The 27,998-nt window shown below is 35.5% G+C and overlaps 1 protein-coding gene and 1 long non-coding RNA gene across 4 annotated transcripts in view; one reads left to right on the top strand and one right to left on the bottom strand.

Annotated features, from left to right (window-relative positions):
* CWC27 (CWC27 spliceosome associated cyclophilin) overlaps positions 1-27,998 on the bottom strand; it is a 202,776-nt gene that overhangs the window by 42,686 nt on the left and 132,092 nt on the right. The window contains exons 12-13 of one of the 3 annotated variants that reach the window (XM_006186085.3): positions 4,873-4,982; positions 559-662 (exon numbers count right to left, since the gene is read on the bottom strand). In XM_006186085.3, coding sequence (XP_006186147.1) covers positions 559-662; positions 4,873-4,982 — 214 coding nt within the window. Of the gene's footprint in view, positions 1-558; positions 663-2,797; positions 3,020-4,872; positions 4,983-27,998 lie in introns of those variants that run through there. The other 2 variants (XM_032473059.1, XM_032473067.1) reach the window with 2 other exon arrangements.
* Positions 12,956-18,115, top strand: LOC116661299. Its single transcript, XR_004317161.1, has 4 exons — positions 12,956-13,495; positions 14,319-14,398; positions 16,253-16,351; positions 17,142-18,115. It is a non-coding gene; the product is annotated as an uncharacterized LOC116661299 (long non-coding RNA).

The following is a 27,998-nucleotide window of genomic DNA, read 5'->3' as shown; positions in this document are numbered from 1 at the left end:
TTTTTGCTAGTATAGGATAAAGTGCTAAGCACAGGACACAGAGAAGTCATTAATCCCTTTATTTCTTATCAGTGTCTTAAAAAGCTGAAAAGTACCCAAAGATAAAAATAAGTTAACCATTTTATGTATTGCTATGATCCTGTACATTGTAAATTGGAAGAGGAACTTAGTAAGATTATGAAATGGATTAATGAGTTCTCAAATGTTCATAGGAAAGTGTAAAAAATTCATGATTTAGAATCTTTTAAGGCTGTTTTCTAGCTGTTTAATGTGAGTCTTATCTTTTCCACAATTTAGAAAGTTATTTAAGGCAGGGGTAGTGTCAAGTATTTCCTGTGTATTTTCCACTGGCTAGCCCAATACTGGGAATACACCAAGTACTCAATAAATGCTTACTGAACTGAAATGAAGAGGGTGCTGAGGCCCTGTAATGATGAGGCTATAACTGAAGATAAAGTCTGAGAAAAAAGGGGGGAAGATACCGTAGAGATGTCCTAGTAGTGCTTCTGTGCTGAGCCTACTTGTTCATGGTTAAAATAAAGAAATCAAAGCCCTTACCATCCTTCATCATCTTCTACCTCTGTTTCAGAAATGTCATTTTCAGGAGTTTCTGCAATTGCTTGAGTGAGTTTAGATTTAAACTGGTTCAGCAGTGCAAGTGTCTGAAATAAAAATTAGACTGCTAAGTTTTCTGATAGGGACAAATATAATTTCAGAAGAGACACCTAAATTTTGTAGAAAAGAAAATATCCTACCAGGATAGAAAACACTTAAATTTTTAATTTTGAAGCAAAGTAACAAAACTGCCTTCAAGTTGCAACAGTGGTCAATATTCACAAACTTTGACATTGCCTTGTCTGCATCTGCACTGACATTCTCCCTCAAGGATATGTGGCTCTTTTCTGATTTGGGGAAACGTAAGTTTGTTTACATAGAAGATATTTAAAATGCATGCTTACTAATAGCTAAGTTTTTAATGACCACAAGATAGGGAGGTACTTCACTAAAATATCTGAAATCAAAACAAAACAACAAAGAATATTTTTCACTGAATAGATTTCCAAAAGTGTAAAAATGTCAATGTTGGTGAAGATGAAATGAATGAACACATTAATTGTTGGAAGAGGGGTAAATTGGAGTGGTATCTTTGGAATGCTGCTTTTACTTATCAGAAACTTTAAAATGATCTTTCCCTTTGATTCAATAATTCCAATCTTGGGAATACATGCAGAAAAATAACTTGAAACACTGAAAATGCTTATGCAAAAGACGCACTGCAGCAATATTCATGCAAGTGCAAAGACAGAAACATGTTAAATATCTATCAGTAAGGAACTACATAAATTTAGTAAAAAGTAATGAATATGCGATTTATACTATTATTAAAAATTGTATACATGAAATATAATCTATTGTTACGTGAAAGAAGCAGGATGTAAATATCATGCTGAGTACGTTTTTTAAAAGGGGATCACTCCTCCGAGTTTTTTTTTCACTCCTATGCCCTTTGTAGTTTGCTCAGTTTGCTCAGAATTTGAGCAGAGAGTCAGAAATTAGAAAATGTTCTTTTATTCTATAGTTTTAAGTAGTTCGTAATTGTGAAATGGGATAAAGTACTACCTGTCTAAAAAAATCAAGAGTCTAATTAAGACACTGGTACATTGACTTCACTATTAAAAATACAGTTGACCCTTAAAAAATGTGAGCGTTAGAAGTGCCAACCCTCTGAGCTGTTGAAAATCCATCTGTAAGCTGGCCCTCCATTCTGTACCTGCTGTTATGCAACCAGCTGTGGTCAGTCTACAACTGCAGTATGTATTTATTAAAAGAAATTTGCGCATAAGTGGACTTACGACATTCAGAGCTGTGTTGTTCAAGGGTCAACTGTACTGACATTTCATAAAGAAAAAGATGTGTGATACTTCAATGTGAATAACAGAGAAAACAGTCATAATAACTTGAATTCTCCAGAATTTATCCAGGAAATATCATTAACATCATAGTTCACGAAAAAATTAAGTAGGTTTGGTGGTCTAGAACCTAACTCAATACAGACAGGGGGTGACAAAATAACTGCAAGAAACAAGGCAGTTATGGCTAAAAACTGATAGTGAAAAGTGCCTTATGTCTTTCTGCAAAATTCAACGCCCACACAGACAACAGCTCAAAATATACACATTACTAAGTTGCTGAATGAGGTAAGTTTTGAGGAGAAACTATAAATTCCTATAGAATATCCTCAGGCATTCTGAGGGTTCCTAATGTGTTAGGGTTTAGATATTTTATCTGTTTCTAGGGTAGTAATTATAGCACTAAGCTCTTCAAACAATGTTAACAGGTAAAGAAAACATCCTTTAAAACCTTATTCATTAAAAAAAACTCTTGCTTACAAACTTTTATTGTATTTGTTGTATTTTATTGTATTTGTTTTATAATAAGAAAAAAAGTTACTGTAGAAATATCAGAAAGTAAAGAGAAGCAAAACAAAAATATATTATTCTACCACTGATAATTACTCTTGTGGACATTTGGTATATATCCTTCAAGGCTTTCAATACATGCTTCTGTGTGTGTAAATGTGTATGTGTTTATGTGTCTGTATATTATATCTATATCTATGTCTATATCTATGTCTATGTCTATGTCTGTCTGTCTGTCTATCTATCTATCTATCTGTGTAGTTAGCTATCACTTAAAAGCAAACTCCATCAATTTTTGATGGTGGACTTTCACACACTTGGAAATGTCTGTTCTGAGGGTATAAAGAGAAATGAAAAAAAAAGGGGGGGGGGCGACTTCTTAGTAGAATGAAATTTTAAAACTTCCTAGAAAATTATGCTAGACTTGGCTCTTACTTTTTTGAGCTGAAAGTGGCAAGGCAGTCTGTTTTTAGAGCCAATTTATGTGCTACTGGTATTTGCTCAAAGAAGAGGGACTAAGACTATGACAAAAAGAAAACATCCTCTTGGCCTTTCTTAACATCTTCAATACTCAAGATTGGACTTTCTGTAGCTTCAGTCTAAAGGCAAGAGAGAAAAGCAAACATCATGAAAATAATGGCACAATATTGGTTGAAGAAAATAGGATATGCATGGAGGCTTTTCTGTTTGGCATTTCCAGGGGAATCAGTCTTCTGGCGTCTGCTGAAGGAATGAAGGGCCAACCACTAACAGCATGGTCTCCAGCACAGAGTGAGCTTTCCCAGCGTGAAGAAGCTGTATTGAGGGGGCCTGCCCTGGCAGACTTTGTGCATGCAGACCTACATATAAGAGTCTCTCAGATGGCCTAGGTGCCTCCAGCCCTGCCCCAGGTCCAGTCTACTCTTCAAGCTGGAGCCAGGTTGGAGGGATCTTCCCACACTGTAAAGGAGATCATATCGCCTCCTTCCTTCAATAGCCCCCCCATTGCTCTTAGGGTAAATCTAAACTCCTTAATATGGCTCAGACATATCTTATGTGAATTGGCTCCTGCTTACCTCTCCAGCCTCATCTCTTTCTGTCTCTTAGTTTAAGTTCTAGTCATATTTATTATCTTATAGTTCTTTGCAAAGAGGACAGAGACTTTTCATATACTGCCCCTTTTGTCTAGCCATGTATCTCCTACGCCACCCTCAAAGCTCAGCTGAAATCATTTTCTCAGGGAGGCCTACCCAGATTCTTATGCTCTATACATAGTTTCCTGTACCTAACCTGAAATAATGCTCACCCTCTTTCACTAGTATTACTTGTTTAACTGCCTCCTTTTCCTGATAGCTCAGAGAAGACAGGATGTCTCTTCCTTGTTTATTATTTCCTTGAAGGGAAGAAAGGGGAATGCAAGAGTAAGAGTGATCCTTAACATCTTTGGTAGTATATTTACCACTACAGTTGCTAATCAGAGGCCTTTGTGACTCCATGAAAACAACTTAATAAAGCACTTTTTCTTAATTTCATCTGATGTGCCATTTCTTTTTAAAATTACACATAAGTTAGTTCTCTGTAATTACAATTTCCTATACCTGAATTTTTGTTGAATTTTCCCTGTGATTATTTTCATGCGAAGCACTGATGCATGATCTTCCTTACCAGTAATTAGGTGTCATTTATAATACAGTTCCTGATTAGATTAATTTATTCAAACAGGCTTGGGCTTTGAAATTTAGTTTTATTTTGCCTGTTTTATTTATTCACCAAAAATGGTGTGTTCTCACATACACACATGGGAGCAGCAAAAATAAGTAGTTTTTGGTCTGCCCCCTAGCTTTTCAACATAAAGGGCTGCTGAAGAGATTCATTTTTATCAAGTGCCAAGTGCTGCATGGCGTGTACGATTGACTCCCAAATTGAGGAGCTAGCTTTCTATCTTTTTTTATTCTTGATTTCTGACAATCTTCTTAAGTTACTAAAGATTCAGGTATTACTTTCAGTAAGCAGACTTTTGCATTATTTATGGTAGAAGTCAACTAGTGGACCAAGTGCCTTCTTCACAGGCAATGTAAAGTGCAAGTGGAGGTGTCCAGGCAGCATGTGAGATGCTGATCCAGAAGCGATCCTCTCATCATTCATAATCACCTCCTTCCTCTCCACCCCATAACAGTCACATAGTCAAAGGTTCTACCTGATAATATGCGGCTTTACCAGGTTCCTGTGCTTGACAGGGGAGTACAAGGTTGAAATCTGAAAGTTTTAGGCTTTACATCTATGGTGTGTCTATCAGCTGGGTCTTTGCATGAGTGGCCAAGGTCCTTGTCAGCTCACCTTATATATATGTATCCTTTTTCATTTTAAGAGGTAATGTTTCCCCTCATGTATAATCTAATTAGGCTCCATTAACAACACTTGAAGACAATTAAAAGGCAATGAATTGCATATGCATTTTGGTTTGTGAAGTTACCTGGTCTTCCCGGGAAGTTCCCTTCTTTGCCTGCTGCTTCTTCAAAGCTGCATACTTTTGCTTTTCTCTTCTGTATTCTGCAACAGCACCATCTGGAGCGGCCACTTCCTCTGAAGAATAGAGTACTCTTAGGATACATAGTAAAAAGGCTCAATAGATTCATGTTAATGTCTACGAATGTCCATCATTGAAGAGGAGGTCAGAACCTGGGACTGGTTTTCCTCCATTAAAAAAAAACAAAAACCAATAAACTCCACAAGCTCTAACTATTTCTTAGACTAGAAAGTGACTGGTGTTAATTTAATCAACCATTTTATAAACATCTTTGTTATATACTGTACTATTATAGCTGTTCTCACCTGTACTTATTTGACTATAAAATCAACTGTCTGTCTCACTCTTAAAATAAGTAAGATTTTCCTAAAATTCAGCAATTCCATTTTACATTATTCCCTTGCCTTGTAAGATATAACCTTTCAATATTGGTTGATTTTCTGCCACCTTTGCTCCTCAGTTAAAATAACAACAACAACAACCACCGCCTTCAATTTTATGGCATCATAAAATATATCTAACAAAAAATCAGGACAGTCACATAGAAGCAGGCAAAAATAATTTTTACTAAATTAGAAGTTAGAAAAATTATCTATAGATTTGATCCTACAGTAATCCCATATGAAGGTTAGTTAACATCTGGGTTCACAGAATAGTTTTGCCTCAAAATAAAGTACTAACATTTTATAATACTTTATATTTATATATATTAGAGAAAATTTGTGACTTAAACCCACAACCTATCTCTTCTCATCTTTGTCTGGCAAACCAAGGTGAGCCAGTTGTAACTGAGTATATCAGTAATCTTTCTATTTAAGCCTTGGCTTGTTGTTTGCCTCTTTGTTACCTAGTCTGAGGAATGTAATCAGTGTGCCGTGAGTCAATGTGCAGTGCAGCCATTTTGTTCAAGAGACTGTCTATTTAAAAAAAATATGTGAACTAAGAAACAAGTAGTCTTCTTATGGTTACTTAATACCATGATTTTGATGTTGGTCAAAGGGTGCAAAGATTCAACTGCGTGGGACAGATAAGTTCTGGAGATCTAATGTACAGCATGGTGAGTATAGTTAATAATACTGTATTGTATATATAAAATTTGCTGAGAAAGTTTACCACCGTTCATACACATACACACAAAGTGTAACTATGTGAGGTGATGGCTATGTTAATTAGCTAGATTGTGGTAATCACTTCACAGTGGTTTCTCTAGTTCTTGGTGTTCTGAGAGTTTTAACTGTCTGCCTAGGATGCCTTTCCTCTCCCGTTTTTATTTCTAGCCCAAATGAACATGCAAACAGCTTGAGAACAGCTGTGAGGTCAGCTGGTCTTTCATTACATACACCCGTAACAGCAGGATTACGGCTGCTAAGGTTCCATCTGGAGTGCGTGGAAACTGTAACCCAAACACTTGTACATGGTACATATGACCAAACAATGACATCTGCTGCACCAACCCAACTGTGTGAAATAATATGGTCAACTCTTCTATTTCCTAACTGGGTATATCATATCAGTGTAAACTACTTCTGTTTATAGTGTGATCAGCTATGAATGTTCACAGAACATTCTTTTTGTGTGTGTGTGTGTGGCTTTATTTCTCAACAGCATACTATGAAGAATTTCCTTAGCTTTATATTTCAATTCACTAATTCTCTGTTTAGTTGTATCTCAACAGTTTTTAAGACATAAACTGAGTCACTTGACTTTAATAATTATATTTTAAAATTCTAGATATTCTATTTGGTCCTTTTTCAAATTCACCCACTTTTTTGATAGCCTCAGTCTTTTATAATGATTTTATACCTTTAAAAACTCTAATTATTTAAAACACACACATTACATTTTATATTTCAGGTTGTTCTTGAGGCTCCTTTGGTTATGCCTTCTAACTCCATCCCTAGAGTGGTCACTTCTCTATGTGTTATCTAATTTTTTACTCTGAGTGTACCTACAGCTAGAGCTGCATCTCCATCGCACTCCATAGGAATCCCTGGCACCCAGGATTGTGTAATGGTTCCTACAGAGAGCTTTTATATTTGCTTCTACTAGGAAATTAAGTGGTTCCATTAGCACACAGTTATTTTTTCCATAGTTAATTTCCTGGCTTAGGATTCCTGTACCATACAGGTAGTGAACATTCAGACTTTATAGCTGTGCCTGGTAGAGATTAAGAGTTTTGATTTTTTGCAATACTTTTATTTTTCCCTCCCACACATACCTCTGAAAAATGACAAGCTTCCTGTGACCTTCCTGACCAGGCGACAGTTTTTCTAGTTCCTATGTCTCTTAATCCAAGGCCATATCTCTGTCTAAGTTTGAGATTAAAACCTCAGTTTCTAGCTATTAGAGCCTACATTTGGTTCCAAAATTCCCCTGGTCAACGATAGCATCAACTTGCCCCCTTAATGCCTCTTCTTTGTTTCTTGTACCTAGGAGTTTTCTTTTCTTTCTCTGCCTTCTCATTCTCTCTCTCTTCCCCAGCCCCCCAGGTCCCCCTCTTTCTCTGTCTTTTTCAAGCTTAGCTAAGTATTTAAATTGGGCTGCATCATATTTTATCCAGCATTTCTATATATTTGTAGAAGAAGGAAGTTCTGTGTTAACTCAGTCCATTTTGCCAGAATAGTACATTCATTTCTCATGTTCTTGAATCCCCCTGAATAAAGAAAAATTGAATATGTGATGGGATCATTTTAGTGACATAAAACTGGCTTATAACATACAAAATGAGTTTGAAAAAAATCAGTTTCTTTAAGTACAGAGGGCGCTACACCTTTTCTTAAAACTCAATCTATGCTAAGTGATAATTCATAAATAATGATGCACTATGAGAACTATTTGTCACTAAAATTTCTATAAAATGTTTGTTAAATAAATAGGAATGGGGGAAAAAAGAACATTTACTAAAGACCTACTATATATTAGGTACCATGCTAAAGTGCTTTGACGGTCCATGAAAAAAGTATCAATAAACCATTTTACAAATGAGGAAACAGGATAGGACCACAGTTAGAATATACTAAAGCTGGAATTTGAACCCAGGTAGCCATGATACTAAAGTCTTACACTGTGCCCTACTGTCTTCAATTAAAACTTCAGCTCAGAAAATAAAATTTAATAAGTGTTCCCTGTATGCCTGACACTCTAAAAAATGTAATGAATGATATCTAAAACATACATGATATAGGCTTTTCACTCTAGAAAGTAATGTAAAGGGTAAAATAAACATTATATATGTAAAAAGTTAAGAAATTAAGCCATTGACTATAAGTATTACATTGCTGATTCTTGGGTAGAATACTAGCCACCTAAAGGGCTTCGAGCTTACCTATGTTATAGTATTAGAATAAAACTTTTTAAATGTCTTAGCAATCTCTAAGATTAGGTAATATATATGAAAAGGTTTGATGATGAGAATGTTTGACACCACTATAACCATCAATTTACTACTAGAGCACTAGTTTACCAAAGGACCAGAGCTAGAAGCTACCTTGATGATCTTCAAATCTAACTTCTTAGTTTATAGGTGAGGTAACCAAGGTCCAGGTAAGTGAAGTTACTTAACTAGTGTCCCATTTGGAACAGCAGCAGAACCTGGGCTAAAACTTGTGTTTTAGCAGACAATCTGTAGTAAAACTGAAGTTTTGTCCCTGTGTGTCATAAAGAATGTCCCCTAAGAGCTAGCTGGGAACATAATCCTTACTCCACTTGAATATCTTCATTACAAAACCTTTTTGTTCCGAGCATAAAAAAGGCGATGACTACTCAGTTATTAGTTACTTAGCTAATGAACTAATGGTATCCATCTATACTCATTTTATAGATAAAAAGGCTTATACTCTCTACTGCCTCAGTACCAGAGCACCAAGTCGTGCATATTTGTCACTTTTTTAAAAAAGCTCATTAAGTGATTATTATGTGTCAGAACTGTTAATAAAGCTGCTTATAAATGATTTTAAATAGATCTAGATCCATTATTTCAAGGAAATTTTTCAAAAAACTTCCATAATAAACAAAAACTTTTATATAAATGAAGGTTATGTGTTAGTGTTAATAGTAAACAACATTTGAAAACAAAAGGGATAGACTTTAATGAACACAGAAGAAAATCAAAGCCACTGACATCTAGTTGTATCTCATCATACTTTCTGGAAGCTACCAAGTATGTTTTTATCAAGTTTTATATGTATCAGATCTTAGATTAATTCTAGGAAAAGTATCAGACTTGAAAATAGCTAATATGATAGCTAACATTTCAAGTACTTACTATCTGCCGGATACTAGCACCTTGAATTACTTGTTTAATCCTCATAACCAAGAACCCTATGAGAAAGGCATATTATGAACACCATTTTGCCAATAAAAAAACATGGGCAGTAAAAGGTTAAATAATTTTTCTTCGGGATTATAAATACAGGAATAAAACCCCATACAGTCTGGCTCTAAAGTACAAGCTCTTAACCAGCTTGGTTATTTCTTCTTCATGTCTGAAACACAAGAAAATTTAGAAGAAAATATTCCAATCTGACATAAAAAGGCATCAGGTCACCACAGTGGATGTGTCCTGATAAAATAAAGTCCTAGCAAAAAAAACAAAAGGTTCGAAATTCCTCCCAGACCATAATAAGTGGGAAGTACAATCTGCCAAACAGTGGATTAATGTAAATAATTTCCACCTAGGAAGGGTCTTTTAAGGCTTATTCTTGATTCTCCTTAGATAATCATATATTTCCCTCATTTGAACTTTTGAACACTTTCCTAGCTATAGCAAACAGCCAGCAATAGCTGCTAACCCTGTTATATCATAACCACCTCTTTGTATTGCTATAAATTCACATGGCAGGGACAACACCCTGTTTGTCACCTGAGCTTTCTGTGTACAATCCCTGTAAGAGCTGCAAGGCTTGACCATTTCCTTCAGGGGCTACTGGGGATAAATGACATATCTTCCATCCCAGTCAAAATGCCTGCTTTTGGTTTGTTTTATTAAGAAAATCCACTATAGAAATAACAGCGGGACTATTTTGTGACATTAAGTTAAGAGTCTATATGTAATATATTCATAATTATGATCCATACTATTTATGAGTGACCAGAGGTTGAATCTGTATTAATTTTGTTTTAAAGATAATTGAAAGTGCTTAGATAATGCTTTAAAAGGTGAATATTAAAAGAAAACTGGTTTCTCTATCCAATGAAACTGCTAAATAAAAACTTACTTACAATAAAGAAATTATTTAATGGAGATATCTATATGCACATTTATGAAGACTAGGCAGAAGTCTAGGCAAGATTAGGCTAAGAGTTTAATTTTTTCTGTACTATAAAGTAAGAAATCTATAATTTATTAATTTCACTTAACCAATTTTTATTTTCAGCATATTTTTCGTTCTACAAATCAAACAATGTTGGCTCCATCTGGTGGTCAAAATAAGCCTCTATAAGCTTTAAAAATTGGTTAAGTAATTTAGAGGCTACCTGAAATGTGCTTGAACGTTGAACACTGAACATCGAGGTATGCTTCAACACTGAACGTTGGTTAAGTGGAATTGTCTACATTTACACAAGTTTTTAATTTTCCTTTCCTTGTTGTTTATCCTAGCATATTTTCTTCATGTTATTTTGGGGCTTAAAACAATTCTCAAAATAAAATAATAAAGAATATTTTCCTCTGTGTTTTTCTATTGAGTTAAGAAATGTGAAGGCAGTAAGTTATAATAAAGTTAAATCTATCCACATTTTCAGACTGTATCCCATTTTGGAATATAAACTATAAAAATACTTACTGATTTTCAGTTGTATTTTCTATTAGAACTTCCAGACGGGGTGGCTAGTGAATATACGGGAGTTTATATCTAGGGGTTCTATATATTTGTATTCTACTGGCAGCTTAGTTTTAAAATTTAGTTATCAAAGGAGTATGTCCAGAATAGCAACACAAAATATTAGTACTAATAAGTTCTTAGACAGTAGTAACTTGCTCACTTTACAGACTGAAAAACCTGAGGTTCAGAGAGGTTAAATGATTGTGCTAAGCTGGGAATATCAGAAAACCGATTTTCTCACAACCCAAAGTTTTTTCCTCTCTATATGCACTACTATGTGTAGTTTCTCTTTGTAGTGGAGATCACTGCAAATATGTTTCATTATAATCTAATAATCACTTTGGAATTATATACAGTTGTTCCTCAGTATCTGTGGTTTCACAATCCTGGATGCTCATACTAAAATCCATGGATGTTCAAGTCCCTTATATAAAAGGCTACACACATACTTTAAGTAACATGTGCATTTCTTCCCTGCACGTCCTCACATATACTTTCAATCATCTCTAGATTACTTATAGTAGCTAATACAATGTAAAAGCTATGTAGATAGCTGTAAATACAGTGTAAATAATATGTAAAAGTTGCTGGTGTGTGGCAAATTCAAATTTTGCTTTTTGGGACCTTCTGGAAATTTTCTTTTTCCAAATACTTTCCGTTTAAGCTTGGTTGAATCTATCTATGGGAAACCCATGGATACAGAGGGCTGACTGTACATTTATAGTGCAGTGTGACCATCTATAAAATAGCATGAATACCCAAAATAGATTAAAGAAACTTTTTTTAAAAATTGAAGTATAGTTGATTTACAGTGTTGTGTTAGTTTCTGGTGTACAGCATAGTGATTCAGTTATCCACATATATACATACATATTCCTCTTCGTATTTTTTTCATTATAGGTTATTAGAAGATATTGAATATAGTTCCCTGTGCTATACAGTAAGATCTTGTTGTTTATCTGTTTTATATATAGTAGTTAGATTTAATTCTCTAATTAGAAGCCTTCTTCATTTTTACTTTTATTATACATATACAAAATTTTATCTTTTTTTCCAGAGTATTTTGCTTTGTTTAGTTTGTAACTCAAACAGCAGTCATGTTGGTAATAACTTGGAGTCATAACAGCACATAAATTCATTACCACAAGGTATACACTATACTAAAAATCAATTTTAAAAAAGGTAAGTGAATTTATCTAATAAATTAAGAAATAAGAAAACTTAGACTAGTAAAGATAGGTATTGAATAATACATAATAATACATTAAATTGATTTAAATTAGGCTTAATTGCCTTATTTTTACTAATGAAGTTTTTAATGATATAGACTTTACCTAATAACTTTTTAATCAGATGGTTCTCCATTCTTTTTAACGATGATCACAAGAAACAATTACAGTATATAAGTGGTTATCAGGAATTACTGAGGGACATGAATGGCCTTTTTTCCGGGGGCTCCAGCTTCCCACCTGCTGGCTGTATGTTACCTCACGATCCCTCACCCGGACCTCAGCACTGGCACAAAGGCTGATTGACGTTGCCCCCAGGCCCCTCAAGAGAGCACACTTTGTACTTCTGGATGGTGTGGCCCACAATTCTTATAGTTTGATGGCCATCTTGACAACATCTCTATGTTGCCCTGTCATTCTGGATGTGGAAACTACAAATTATACACTCCATGTTGTAGCAATAAGGAAAACCCCCAAATGTTTCAAAATAAATAGATTTCATGAAGACACTCAAAGAGGATGCTAAAGGAAGAACTGCCATCTAAAAATCACCTAAGACTATAATTGCCTTAGCAAATTCAACCTGCGGTATATCATGCTTGCTAACAGTACTTAAAGGAGGGTTCTATTGTTTTGTAGAAAACTCCTTAGGTACTTTTCTTCAAGTAATTATGAGCATTTACAAACTGGCTCAAAATAGTCCTTAAATACTTGCATGTGTGGTATGACAGAGTATTCTTCACAACTTCTACGTGATGGAGGAAACTGAGGCAATAAAGTGGCTTCTAAAATACAAGAAGATGACTCCTACCAGCACCAGCACCAGCACCAGCACCATTTTTTAGGACCTAGCATGTCTGAGACACAACACTAAGAACTCTGTGCCTGCTTTCTCGCTTAACTGAATGCTGTAACAACAGAAGGGATATTATCAGCTCTATTTTATGCGTGAGGAAGCAGAAGTTCAGAGAGGTTCAGTATCTTGCCCAAGGTTATATGGCTAATAAATGACACAGCAAGGATTTGAAATCAGAGCTGTCAGACTTCAAAGACCGCGCTCTTTCTCTTCTATTACACTGCAAACAGTTACGGGGAGGGGGACACTATTTTGTATGAGAGTAAGGGAAACAAAGACAGTTCTGATGTTAAGGAGCTTTTAGGCTGGAAAAGGGATAAGCCACACTCTTTAACTGTGCTGTGGTACAAATGACATCTGAGAAGTCCTGATAAAGTACTTATGAAATTTATGCAGAGGAGGGGGAGGGAAAGTGGGTGGAGGAAGTGGCAGTAAAACCAGGTCTTGAAGGAGAAACAAGATTCAGCCATTCTGAGCAGGGAGAAGAGACATCATAACCAAAGCATGAAAACAACATAGCACAGGAGACACACGAGGAAGAGGAAAATTGTTTTGTGAAAACGAGGAACAGTTGAATAAGATGGGGGTATAAGGAAAATGAGATAAAAATTTGATCATGAAAGTCTCTGAGTGCCAGATTAAGGAATTCGAACTTCATTATGGTAAGCAAGCAACAGCAGAACTGTACCTTGCAGGTCTCTACTGCAAGGAAATTGTTCACTAGTGTTCATGAGCCTTTTACAAACTGAAATGAAGTGTGTTGAGCCATGCTAGATTTACTCATTTCTAAGACTTTTTTTACAGGGTATTTTCTTATTATGGGACTAGCTTGAGTTAGTTGATAAAATTACAGTTCCAAGTTACAGTTCTAATATCCACATTTCTTTTAATCAGTACAAACAATGCACTTCTCAGTGGTTCAATGAACAAGAGAGCACAGGCAAGAAAGAGAGAGAGAGAGAAATTGACTCCAAAATCTTGTTGGGATTTCTCCCTAATTATTCTAGGAAAGAACTTTGAAAAATATCCTGGTAAAATAATTTTCCCACATCTATCAGAATATTCTGATTTAAGTGTGAAAATATGTGCAGTTATTTGAAAGGACCATACTCAGTGTTTCTGGCTCTGTTCAGTGTCTCAGAATTTTTTTTTTTTTTACCTGCCTAGACCATGTTCTACGAATTCTGGTTCAGATTTCACTCCCGCTTCCCCAATCTCCATCTTTAATGATCTCTCTCTCTAACAAACTGAATTTTGAGATAAAATGAGAGCAGAAAAAAGGTCATCAAACTATTCTTCATCTGAAGTTGACTGTGTCCAAATATGTTTTCTGAAACCTGGGGTTAGTGGGTGAGTTGGATGGGGGTCACCTTGCTCAATTCTAGTGGTAATGTTGTGAACTGTAGGCCAGCCTTCAGTCTGCTGATTCTGGCTTCAAGCTAACAGGTCATATTGCTTGTGGCTTCTTTTGTTTTATTTTTAAAGGAAACAATGTTTTGCAGTTTTATAGTGGAAAGACCATTGGACAGAAGATCTGCCTCCTCAAATCTACTGTTTAACTTAGGGTGAGTACTAAATATCTTTAATACTTGGTTTCTTTATTTGCAAAATGGACATGATAATACTTGTTTAATCTACTTCTCAGGACTGTTATAGAACTAAATGTAATGAGGCATGTGACAGGACTTTGTAAACTATTCATGTTATATAAATATGAGGTATTATTACTTGGCAGAGAATACAGGGTAACATATTTTATGTCTATAAGCTACTTTATAGTTATGGTTCCCTTCAAATGATTAAATCTCATTTGAAGAAGCAAGGAGTAGACACAATATTTTTCATTTTATTAACATTCTTGTTTGAATAAAAAATATATCCATATATTAAATCAGATTTTCAAAGGACTAATAAAACTTACAATTGGAAGAAATGTGGAAAATCCTTTTGTGAAGTGAATTATCAAGACAATTTATATTTCTCTAAATTTGAATGTTCAATGTAGCATTCTTTTTTGGGGGGAGGTAATCAGGTTTGTTTGTTTGTTTGTTTATAGAGGAGGTACTGGGGATTGAACCCAGGACCTCATGCATGCTAAGCATGCCCTCTACCACTTGAGCATTCTTAATTATGAGGCTTACCTATAATTCTAAATTTGCTTAAGAATAACCAGTATGTGCCGGTATTCTGATAGGATGGAAAATGCTTTGATCCTATCTGTACCTGTAGCTACCCTTACACAAACAGTGCTTTCCATGTGCCAGTCAATGTTCGAAGTGCTTCATGCATCATAACTCATTTAAATCCAATAGGGGAGTAGCAGCCACTAGAAAGATCAGGGCATCGCACTTGGAAACCTATCCTTTCGGAAAAAGCTGAAAACTAAAAAAAGTATGTAATGAGTGAATGTCAGTGAGCTCTGACTAGGAAGTGCACCAAAACTGGACCCGAGAATGTGAGTTCCTTGAGGGCAAGGACTTCTCTGCTTTATTTGCCATTTTATGTTGAGAGCCTAGAGCAGCGCCTATATGGTTTCAAGCACTTGATAAATACTATTTGAGTGAATAAAGTTTAAAAAGGGAAAGTGTTATTTCAGAGGAAAGTGGCTTCTTAAAGAAAGTAATCGGAAGGGAGTGGGAAATGCTGGTATGACAAAGCAGAGTGGGCTGATAAACGTGATGTCCCCAACTACGAGAAGCTGCAGTCATCAGGTGCCGTCTTAGGCTTAACGTCTCTTATGTGGTACCTTACTACTTATGTGGTACCTACAGTCAAAAAATGATCAGGAAACAAAAATATAATACTCATTGAGGTGGCTTATCAGCTTAAAGTCTCTGAATTCTATAGTATGAAAACTCATTTGCTGAAGAAAAAAATTATTTTAAATATGCCTGTTTTCAAAAGGCATTAATTAATCCTTTAATGAAGAAGGATTATTTCAGTTTGTTTGTCTGATTCATTTCATAAACTAAAGTCGTTACCAAAGCAATCTTAACACTTTTTTCTGGGTGAAGTGGAAAATTTCTCACCCTCTTATTTTGGATTAGAACATAATTACAGACACATTCTCACTGATTAATTTTTAAAAAATCTTTGGCTTAGTCACAAAAAAAAGTCAACACATTGGATGGACTGGTTCAATATTTTGAATTAGCAACTTTGCATTCTATTCCCAACTTTATTACTCACTGGAGTAAAGGCTTAAGTCAACATCACAAATGCTTTGTCTCTATTTTCTTAGATGGTAAGCTCAGTATTAATTATTATCACCTTAAGAGTATGCAATGTAGTAAATTAATTAGTGTGATACACTGTTAAAATACCTAGAATAATAAGAGTGTGAATAACAGAAAAATAAGCAAGCCAACCTTGAGAAATAATTTCTGAGAAACTAAGTTGATTGGATTCTATCCCAACAGTCTTCCCGGAATCATCACAAGATACCACAGGCTAGCAGAGTCTTTGGCTGTAGTAGAGTAAATATTACAACCATGTTCTCTTCAACTACAGCCAAACTGGTAAGAATAAACATAATTATTCTTCTATATATGCCTCATATGCAACTCAGTACAATATGGAATAAAGTGTAAGGGACTTCTTCATGGGTTTTGTAGAAGGGAAAGACCAAAGGACTTATTTTTGATGTTGTTTTGCTATAGCAGACTCAGCCAGTCTCCTTAAGTCATAGAAAATTCTGCAACTAAGGTATTCAGGAATAAATAAGCCAGAAAGGTGTGGTAAATAGAAGATGAATGCTAATTTTGGGTTGGGATTATTTGAAAGGAGCCCAAACTGTAAGGTTGTTTCCAGAGAGAAAGTATCATAATATAGTGCCTAATATACCCTGCCAAATAATACAACTGACCTTTGAACAATGTGGAGAGTTAGGGGCGCCAACACTCCCAGGAGTTAAAAATCCGAGTATAACTTTATAGCGGGTCCTTGGTATCCATGCTTCCACATCCACAGATTCAACCAGTCGCAGATTGTGTAGTAATGTAATATGCATTTATTGAAAAATCCACATAAGTGGACCTGTGCAGTTCAAACCCTTGGTTTTGAAGGGTCAATTGTAATAACAAAACTTAAATATTATAATAAAACTTTCATTAAATATTTTTTCTTAGGTATTCATATATATGTATATATATTGAAATACATAAACAGATATATATATACATATATATTTAGAGAGAGAGAGAGAGAAAGAGAGAGAGAAAGAATATAGATATTCTCGCCTTAAATTATTACAGTGAAGGAGAGGGTAAAAATGACTACATGAAAATTCCTTTCCACTCTATGTTCCAGACACACAACTTGCAAGACAAGAAAAGTTGTCGTACCTTCTCTCATTCCCATGCATTTGTATGCACTGCATCCTCTGTCTGGAACACCCTTATTCAGCTGACCTACTCACCTGAACCAGAAGCCTCAAAAATTCACAAAAGTGAAAGGTTTATAGTATACAAATGACTCACTGAGAGGTGAAAAAAAATGTTAGAATGCTACTAGTGCTATGTTGTATCTTTTAAACTTATTTTTGGGCATATGTTATGTATAGTACACAATATATTCATTCAGTGGTACTTACAGGAGTCTTAAAAACATTTTAAAAATACATATGTTGAGGGTAGGGGAGTATATATGTGTGGGTGGAGAGGGCTATATGGGAACTCTGTATTTTCTGCTCATTTCTGCTGTACACCTTAAACTGCTCTAAAAAAATAAAGTCTATTAAAAAATACATATGTTGGAAGTGTTCACAATTTATTTTACAATCAAAATGTCCATCAATTGACAAATAAACAAAATGTGGTATTAGCCATAAAATGGAATGTTATTTAACCAAAAGGCAAGTGAAGTACTTGATACATCCTACAACAAAGATGAACCTTGAAAACATGCTAAGTCAAAGAAGCCAATCACAAAAAGCCACGCATTAAATGATTCCATTTATGTGAACTATTTAGAACAGAGAAATCTATGCGGACAGAAGGTAGATTAGTGGTTGCCTGTGTCTGGGGAAGGGGAGGCTGAGGCTGTAGTAGGAGATAGTAGAGGTACTATCCATCCCTCTGGAACCATAATTTCTTTTTAAGATGATGAAAATGTTCTAAAGTTTTGGTGATGTTTGATGAGATCTTTGAATATACTAAAAACCAATGAACTGCACACTGTAAATGGGTGAATTGCATGGTATGTGAACTTTATCTCAATAAAATTGTTAAAAATAAACAAACAAAAAACTTTATTCTACAGGTGTAATAAAACATTTTTTGGAGACTACTGGTCTCAGTAACCGATGACCCTACCAGGTTTAGGATATCTAGAAAGATATGTTGCCACCTAGATTAACTGCCTTTTCTTTACTCCCTCAAACCTTTGTGAGAATGCATACCATGCCGTACTAACAACTGGTCATTTGTCTCTTTAATCTGCTCAATTACACACCTTAAATTGTCACCCCACATCACAGACTCAAATAATTTTCAGGTGGCTTAAGCAATTAAAAGTAAAAATAAAGTAACAGAATAACCATAGGAAGATATGGATGAATATTTAAAACCATATTGACCAGATACCTGGGGAGCTTCAAAACATACTGACACCTGGGTCTCACTTCCTGAGCCTTGGAATTTCCAGGTGATTCTAATGTGCAGAAAACCACTCGAGAACCATCGGTCTACTGATGAAGGAGAGATCAGGGAAGACATCTTAGAGAAACGATCTTGAACAGCAACTTAAATATGAAGGCAATGTTTGTTACGTAGAGAAGACTTTCAGAAAGAGGGAGCTGTGACACAAAGGCTAGGGAGGGTGATAGGTTGGTATGTAGAAACATTTAGCCTGTATGGAGCAACGGATCCACAGTGAGAGATGGAACTAGTGTGGCAGCAACGTTTAGTCCATGTGGGGCCTTGTATGGCATGCAGAGGATTTTATCCTGTCGAAAACGAGACGCCGTTAAAGAATTTTATGAAGGGGATTGACACATGATCAAGTTTGTGTTTAAGAAAAGCCACACACAGAATGCACTGGCAGGATCTGAGATTAGCAACAGAGATCTGTTGGCAGCCTGTTAGCAGGTTGTTAAAAAAGCCCAACAGAAAAAAAAAAAAATTGTGGCTAAAATGGTCACAGTAGGACATAAGGTATGGACTAGAAACCAGTAGTAAAAGAGGTGGATTTTGCAAGAGAAATGTATGAGGAACAGATTTTTTTTTTGAGGATATTGCAGTATTCTGAGATCTAAATCTAATTCTATCCATTCAGAAAAATATGCAAACACTAATCCTTCACTGACACATGATAAATGATGCTTTTTTTTCTAAAAATACTTCCAGGTATCTAGACAATAAAACAGTTTCCAAAATAAATATCCCTGAGGTCTTGGATTTCACATTCATTTTAAGAAATCTGAAATTTTTAAATTGGTAAGTAAAATAATATATTTCCCTGAGGTTATAATTTCTACATTTTCCAAATTTCTTAAAAGAAAATTCAAACCTCAAAAAAAAAAAAAAAAAAAAAGAAACAAACAAAAAAATCAACTAAGTAAAATTAAAGCTATCTTCTAAGGTACCATAAGCTCTGAAGCAAGATTTCAAGTCTATCCAAACAGTAGGTCCTTGACCACATTAAAGCTAGTGGTTTTCAAAGTGACACTGTTTTCTGATTCTATTTCATCAAAATTATGTACTACTCATGATTTCTCCCTTATACTGGTTATTTCTTCTATGTTGCTTCAAGCTTCAACAAATTATTGAACTAGTGAACTCATATTACAGACATAAAAATGTCACAGAAATGAGCCCTCTCATCTAGTCAGACCCATTTCTTCATTTCACTTCAAGAAGGAAGCTTTTTTTGACTATAGTGGTATTTCTCACTGTTCTGAATGTCTCTAAATCTTATAGTTCATCTGCATACTAGACTTAGCATTTGAAGTATCTATTAATTATGAATACTGTTTATTACTAATTATTAGTTATTAATACTGTCTATTAATTATAAGTTTCTCATGAATTGGTCTTCCTCTACCCAGCAGAGGCTAGCTATTTTAGAACGAAGAGGAAGAGTTCGGTGGAGTTTTTTTCTGGCTTAGCACAGTGCTATTAGACATTTATTCTAACCCAGTGATTTTCAACTCTCTGGACTGTGACTTATCATGGAAATAAGTTTTTCATCTGAGCTCTACATGCATGTATGTTTGGTATATATAGCTAATATATAAAACTGTATGTAAGATTGAACCATATGAAATTACTGACACTATTGTTTACTTACAAAAGTGGGAATTTCATATTGTTACTAAATATAATGAAAAAATTTCACAGAACAATATTTACCCTTACTATATGTGGTGTACTTTGATGTTTTCTGGTCTATGCCATTCCATTAAATAAAAAATTTTGATTAATATACACAGAAAACTATAAGCCATTGATGAAGGAAATTAAAGAAGACTTTAAAAAATGGAAAGATATCCCATGCTCTTGGATTGGAAGAATCAGTATTGTTAAAATGGTCACACTGCCCAAGGCAATCTACAGATTTAATGCAATCCCTATCCAATTACCCAGGACATATTTCACAGAACTAGAACAAATCATAATAAAATTTATCTGGAACCATCAAAGACCTAGAATTGCCAAAGCATTACTGAAGAGAAAGAAAGAGGCTGGAGAAATAACTCTCCCAGACTTCAGACAATACTATACAGCTACAGTCATCAAGACAGCATGGTATTGGTACAAAAACAGACATATAGACCAATGGAACAAAATAGAGAGCCCAGAAATGAACCCACAAACTTTTGGTCAACTAATCTTCGACAAAGGAGGCAAAAGTATACAATGGAATAAAGACAGTCTCTCCAGCAAATGGTGTTGGGAAAACTGGACAGCAGCATGTAAAACAACGAAACTAGAACACTCCCTTACACCATACACAAAAATAAACTCAAAATGGATCAAAGACTTAAACATAAGGCAAGATACAATAAACCTCCTAGAGGAAAATATAGGCAAAACATTATCTGACATACATCCCAAAAATTTTCTCCTAGAAGAAATAAAAGCAAGAATAAACAAATGGGACCTAATGAAACTTACAAGCTTCTGCACAGCAAAGGAAACCATGAGTAAAACAAAAAGACAACCTATGGAATGGGAGAAATTTTGCAAATGAAACCGACAAAGGCTTGATCTCCAGAATATATAAGCAGCTCATACGACTTAATAAGATACAACCAAACAACCCAATCCAAAGGTGGGCAAAAGACCTGACTAAGCAATTCTCCAAGGAAGACATACAAATTATCAATAAGCACATGAAAAAATGATCAATATCACTAATTATCAGAGAAATGCAAATCAAAAATACAATGAGGTATCACCTCACACCAGTCATAATGGCCATCATTCAAAAATCCACAAATGACAAATGCTGGAGAGGCTGTGGAGAAAGGGGAACCCTCCTACACTGCTGGTGGGAATGCAGTTTGGTGCAGCCACTGTGGAAAACTGTAAGGAGATTCCTCAAAAGACTAGGAATAGACTTACTGTATGACCCAGGAATCCCGCTCCTGGGCTTATATCCAGAAGGAGCCCTACTTCAGGATGACACCTGCACCCCAATGTTCATAGCAGCACTATTTACAATAGCCAAGACATGGAAACAGCCTAAATGTCCATCAACGGATGACTGGATAAAGAAGAGGTGGTATATTTATACAATGGAATACTATTCAGCCATAAAAACTGACAACATAACGTCATTTGCAGCAACATGGATGCTCCTGGAGAATGTCATTCTAAGTGAAGTAAGCCAGAAAGAGAAAGAAAAATACCATATGAGATCGCTCATATGTGGAATCTAAAAAACAAAAACAAAAAAACAAAGCATAAATACAGAACAGAAATAGACTCATAGACATAGAATACAAACTTGTGGTTGCCAAGGGGGTGGAGGGTGGGAAGGGATAGACGGGATTTCAAAATTGTAGAATAGATAAACAAGATTATACTGTATAGCACAGGGAAAAATATACAAGATCTTATGGTAGATCACAGAGAAAAAATGTGACAATGAATATATATATGTTCATGTATAACTGAAAAATTGTGCTCTACACTGGAATTTGACACAACATTGTAAAATGATTATAAATCAACAAAAAATGTTAAAAAATGTTGATTAAGATACACTATTGATTTCATGTTCCACCAGTGAGTTACTGGCTACAGTTTGAAAACCCCTGTTCTAACCTCTGACCTACTGTCTAGGCTTGCCTCTAGCTTAAGACTTAAGCTAACAGGATAAAAAGGTTTTGAGAGACTCACAAGTGGTCCAGAGCAGCAGGGTAAAGATGAAGTAACAAAGGTAGTGAAGCTGCCTGGAAACCCCATGATCCCTGAGCACTTAGCAGAACTAGCAAGATGGAGAGAATTCAGATTGGAGATTTTTGACTAAATCTTTTCTGATTTGACACAATTGATCATGGAATACAGAATGTGATTCAGGATGGTCAACTGGTAATGTTCAGAATGATAGTTATCCCTCGGGACACAGTGATATGTTTTGTGAGGCTCTCTCCAAAGTCCTTTTCTGAATCCAAAAAAACTTCACGTGTAATGCCAGATTTCTTTCCACAAAGAGAGGAAGCCCGTAGGGAATATTTCTGTCTGATACTTCTTTTCTTGCTTTCTAGACGACCATCATTATGATAGGTGAAATGAAACTTTCCATGCTGCATAACATTTTCTTAAAGTGAAGCTTATCCAGTTCTGTTAATAACTGGTGAAACAGTACAGATGATAACAGATTGCAGACAGACTGCTTATATTCTGATTAGGCTTTTAGCTTATTAAAAATGATGTTTATATAAAGATCTTGTACAAGCACTTAATTATTAACTATTTTGTCAATGAAAACCAGAAAACATGAGTTCTTATCCAAATGACTCAAGTATTATCGGACAGATGCTGATACATGCTTGGGCAAGAGTCACTCCCAGCACTAAGGCACAGCTAAATTAGACTAGACTTCAGGCAAGAGCACAGGCTAACATGGGAGCAACAAGAATGCTGCTAACCCCTCTTCAGTGCCCGAAACATGTGGATACACCCTCTCATCCTTCATGTTACCAACAGCTTTATCTGATGGAACAGTGTTGACAGAGCTTGAGCTGGTGCCAGCCCTCCTGATGAGGAACAAGGTGGAACAGCTGCTGGCTGGAGGGAATGTTTCCTTTTTTGGAAGTAGCAGTAAGATGATATATGAAAATATGGTTGAAACGGACTATCACAGATTGCTGATAGAAGAAATGTTCTTAGTTTTTAGACAACAAAGGATCAAAGAAAGTCAAATAAATGGCCAACATATACAAAAAGGCACCCAAACATTGACATGGAAAATATAAATCTTGAAGGAAATAATAATAGGCCACATAGATACCAGTACTAGCAATTGAACTGAGTTCTACTGGATGCAAGATTACGTTTGGTCCTTTTACATCAGCAGGTTAAGCATGAAAAGAATAGTAAAGACAAGAATGCTAAAGTCCTAGTCAGGTGGGAGGCTTGACTATCACCACGTCAGTCAAAACACACAGACCTGTGATGCCAACATAAAAACCAGATGGAAAAGAAACTGCTTGTCTAATTTCAGGAAAGAAGTAAAACCTGAAACAGGTAACTTTTATAACTGTAAAAGCTAAAAAGGGCAAATGGAAACAGTAGTTTCATTAATAAGCATCTTTCTTAAACTCAGCAAAGATGTATTCATTCTCAAGTCTGAGACCAATAGAACCCAACTGCTTTCATCTGCTCCTTTCATCTCATGTGAGAACAAAAGTTACTGTGTCTTCTTCACTTAATAGTAAACACGAATGGACTCTATTCTTCACAAGTTTTGTGAATCTGAACATCTGTTTAACCAAGATGCAATGACAAATAATGTCCCTAATGTCCACCAAAAGGAGCTACAAAATTCCTAAATGCATCTTGAAATGTCAAAGAGGGAATAAATCCCATTTGGAATAGCTTTAGTGTTAGATATTTTATTATATGCAGTTACTATATCTCATGCATTATATAATGTGTACACACTTATGGTACGTGTCTATGTATCTATACATAGCTAGGATATGAGTAGCTCAGCATACTTGAATACTTTAAATAATTCCTTCTTGGTGGAAGAGTTTACAAATTTCTTCTCTGCTATGTAACAAAAAAAAGGTGACAATTATGCCTGCTCATCCTACGTGACTGATTAAAAATAACAATTTTATTTAGTATTTGGGATATTTTGGCTGTTGCTCTGGCTTGAATAGTTGCTGGAAGAGATGATTATGGGTGGGGAAGAGAAAGGAATGATGTGTGCAAAATATGAAGGAATCTGATGGCAAAGCATACTCTACATCCCACTGTGTAAAAAGTACACACTGGCAGTAAATAAGATATCAGTACCTAATGTATGAATTATTACAAAGGTACTTTAATCCAAAATACAGAATAGATTTATATTAAATATTCAGTGTTGTTTTTTTTTTTTTTTCATTTTGAGACAACAGGCAAAGAAAAAGGCAGATTCATAATCACTTTTCTGGAGGTGAAGGCTCTCTTGGTTCACATGAAGGACTACACAGTTTTTCACAAAATACTGTCCTAGATACTGTCACCTCTATGGAAAGAGGACTGCAGCTGCTCTCAGGCAATTTAGGTCCTACCAGCATGTTGTTCTTGGGTAAAAATCAATGACCTTATCTCAGCCACAATTTCCTTGTGCAAAATACCATCTAAATACCATCCTACCCTCCTCATAGGTCCTTGTAAGAAAGAAATGAGGGAGAGGAGAAAGCGAAAGAGGCATTAGGTTATTCACAAGTATGGGCTTGTGTTACACAGTTGATTGCCCAAGTAATAATTAATTCTTCTACCTTCTTTTTCACAAACAAAATCCAGACTTGCTTTGGGCCACAGGATGCCCAGACAAATTAGAGGACAAATCATGACTGTTTTACACCAGTTAGTTCATCTTTCATCTTTCATTTCACTCACTCAGTTTCCAAATATCTTTTTTTGAATACCTACCACATACTAAACATTGTTTAAAGTGTTAGGGAAACAATAATAAAGAAAACAGACAAAAATTCTGGTAGGGAAGACAGAAATCAATAAATAGATAATACAGAGAAGAATGAAGTAAGGAAGGGACAATTAGGGAGTGCCAAGCAGAGGTGGTCAAAGAAGGTCTCAATGAGAATAAGACCTGATCCATAAGGGAACGAGTCACATGATCTCCAGAGGAGCTGCAGTCCAGACAGGGGGTGAGCACATACACTGGCCTTGAGGCAGGGAGCACGCCAAGCATGTACTCAGATCAACAAAGAGGCTGCTGTGCCTAGAATAGGGTGAATGAAAGGGAGCTACAAGCATGTGGTGGGGGCACAGATTATATAGACCCTCGTAGACAAACACTGGGACTCTGGATTTTAGGAGACCCACTGGTAGGTTGAAGAGAGAGGAGTGACAAGATCTGACTTATATTTTTAAAGGACCATTCTAGCTACTATGTTGATAGTAGACTTTCCCAGGCCACAGGCAGAAACAGAGATCAGTTAGGAGATAACTGCCCTAATCTAGGTGGGAGATGATTATGGCTCCCACCAGAGTAGTAACATTCGAAGTGGTCAGATTATATACCCTGGATTTCCTGAATGAGAGGTATTAAAAAACAAGAGAAGTCAAGGATGACTCTAAAACTAACCGAGAAAGTAAGATTTCAAGAGGAGCAGGTTTGGGAGATAAGATCAGTAGTTCAATTTGGGACATGTTAAATTTAAGATGTCTACTAAACGTGTTGCAGATTTTTAGCACCTAGATTGATAATGACATCCATGAGACTAAAAGACACCACGAAAGAAGTAAGTGCAGTAAAAGAGAAAAGAAAAAACAGGCTAAGTAAAGAAGGTGACTGAAAGAAGGGGAAGTGATTAACAGGGCAAAATGCTGATGACCGCTCACTTAAGAGGAGGACCACGCAGCTGACTTGTGAGGATGAAAATCTAATGAGCACATTTAAGAGGGATCGGGAGAGGAGAGGTTGGAGATGGTGAGCACATACATTCTTTCCTGGAGTTTTTCTGGAAAGAGAAACAGAGCTAACAAACAAGAGCTAAAGAGGAATGTGGGGACAAAAGAATTTTTTTTTAATGGACAAAATACTACATATGTTCATGCTGATAGTAAATGATCCCATAAAGAGGGCACAGGAGAGAAAAAAGAGAACTGTTGGAGTGACATCAGCAAGGATCTGGTGCACAAGTGGAGGAGTTGCCAGGAACAAGCTCATTCAGAGTTCTAGGAGGACAGGAAAGCTGACGGCACAGGGGCAGGTGAGCTGGTAGCTGTGGTAATAGTCTTCTTCTGGTTGCTTACCCTTAAGAAGCCCCGCTCCTCTTTGCCAGTGATTAATCCTGAAGACCCAGATTTGGCCAATAATATGCAAAGGGAGGTCTGATAAGGGATTCTGGGAAAGAAAATGGTGTGGACATCTTATGACTGAGGGGAAGTCTACTATGCATGTGCCAGTAACTCTGCCCATATGGGTAGAAGATAAGATCTATTAGGGCAGAAGTCTTTTTTCTGCCCCCTCAGGTTTATTGACAAAACTGTAAGATATTTAAAGTGTATATAGTTATGATTTGATATACATACACATTGTGAAAAGATTCCAGAAGTCTTTATTTTGTCACCTGGTGTATCCAAAATGTCCAAAGAGTGGCACACAGTACATGCCCCAAAGGTATTTGTTGAGTAAATAAACTATGATCAAGATGGGCCATGTTTTTCAGAAACTCACAGTATAGTGACATACACCAGCAAATAAAGAGAGAGTCACACTCCCATGCTCTAAGTGGTAAGATGGGGTAAGTACAGGACGCTAACAAGCCCCGGCAGATTTAGTTATAACCTTGACTCTTAAACACAATGAACTTTGCAGACTGTGAAAATAAGCTTGCCACTGTTTGAATGTTAATTATAAAATGTTTTGTCCTGTATCAATATTTTGATAATTTCCTCAATTTCTTTATAAAAATAAGCAAAAAATAAATACATCTCAAATAATCCTTATATTTTTCCTTAGTAAGACACAATGAGTGCCATTTGTTTTATTCATTAACTTCATTTTTCCCCTTGTCTCCATCCTTTTTTTTTTTTTTTTGACCTAGGAGTACAATCATACTGATGAAACATTTTACCACAGCCATCACCAGTTTTTATTGAAAAGCATACAGGATGCCCTGTTTTAAACATTTCAGAGTTTCAATGTCTGCTTTTTTCTTTAGAAGAGTTATATTTCTATGTTCCATGCCAGCATGCTTTTTCCTCATTTCATTTTAGCAGATAAACCATTATCTTTTTCTTTGGGAATAATTTTTGTATACCTGAGTACAATGAGTTCCTTTACTATATAACAGAAGATAAAGTATTTCCAATTTTATTATAGGAGCACACATGTGGCATTATATGCACAGAAATAAAATTAAAGCTGAAGTGTCCAATGCTTGGAATAAAACCATATTTATGCTGCTGAAGGCAAGAAAAATTATTTAGTCTACAGTAACGAGTAAGTAGCAGCAAAACAAATATTTGGTTGACTGTGGAAAGCCAATGTTTTCATTACTTGTTATAAGCATAAAAGCTAAAAACAGGCTGACCAAGCACATTCTGACAGCAAATAACACATGCTTTCATCAATTTCTGGGTGTCTATAAAACTGTGATGATTCCTAATTATAGATTTATATGTACTGAAGGTGTAACTGACTTTGCCTTAAATATATTATATGCTATTATGCATATACATATATATTCATATTATCCATTTATTTTAAAAAGCTCTATTGCCAATTTTTTCTTTACTAATAGAAGATACAAAACTTCCTGCCCTTAAAAGTGCTTTTATCTAGTACAATATATTTAACATACTAACAAATTTGTTAATGAATTGTCTACACATGTAAATAATTGCTTTGATAATCTGCAAAATGGTTATAACTGAGTGCCTGCTATGCTAAGAAGTCTGTAATTGGTGATTTTTATATTATTTAATATGTAATATCAAATTTATTTACTTATACCTAGATCTTATAGATAAG

Source organism: Camelus ferus, chromosome 3, assembly GCF_009834535.1.
Source record: "Camelus ferus isolate YT-003-E chromosome 3, BCGSAC_Cfer_1.0, whole genome shotgun sequence".
Lineage (NCBI taxonomy): Eukaryota > Metazoa > Chordata > Mammalia > Artiodactyla > Camelidae > Camelus > Camelus ferus.
This window is presented reverse-complemented; position numbering and strand designations above follow the sequence as displayed.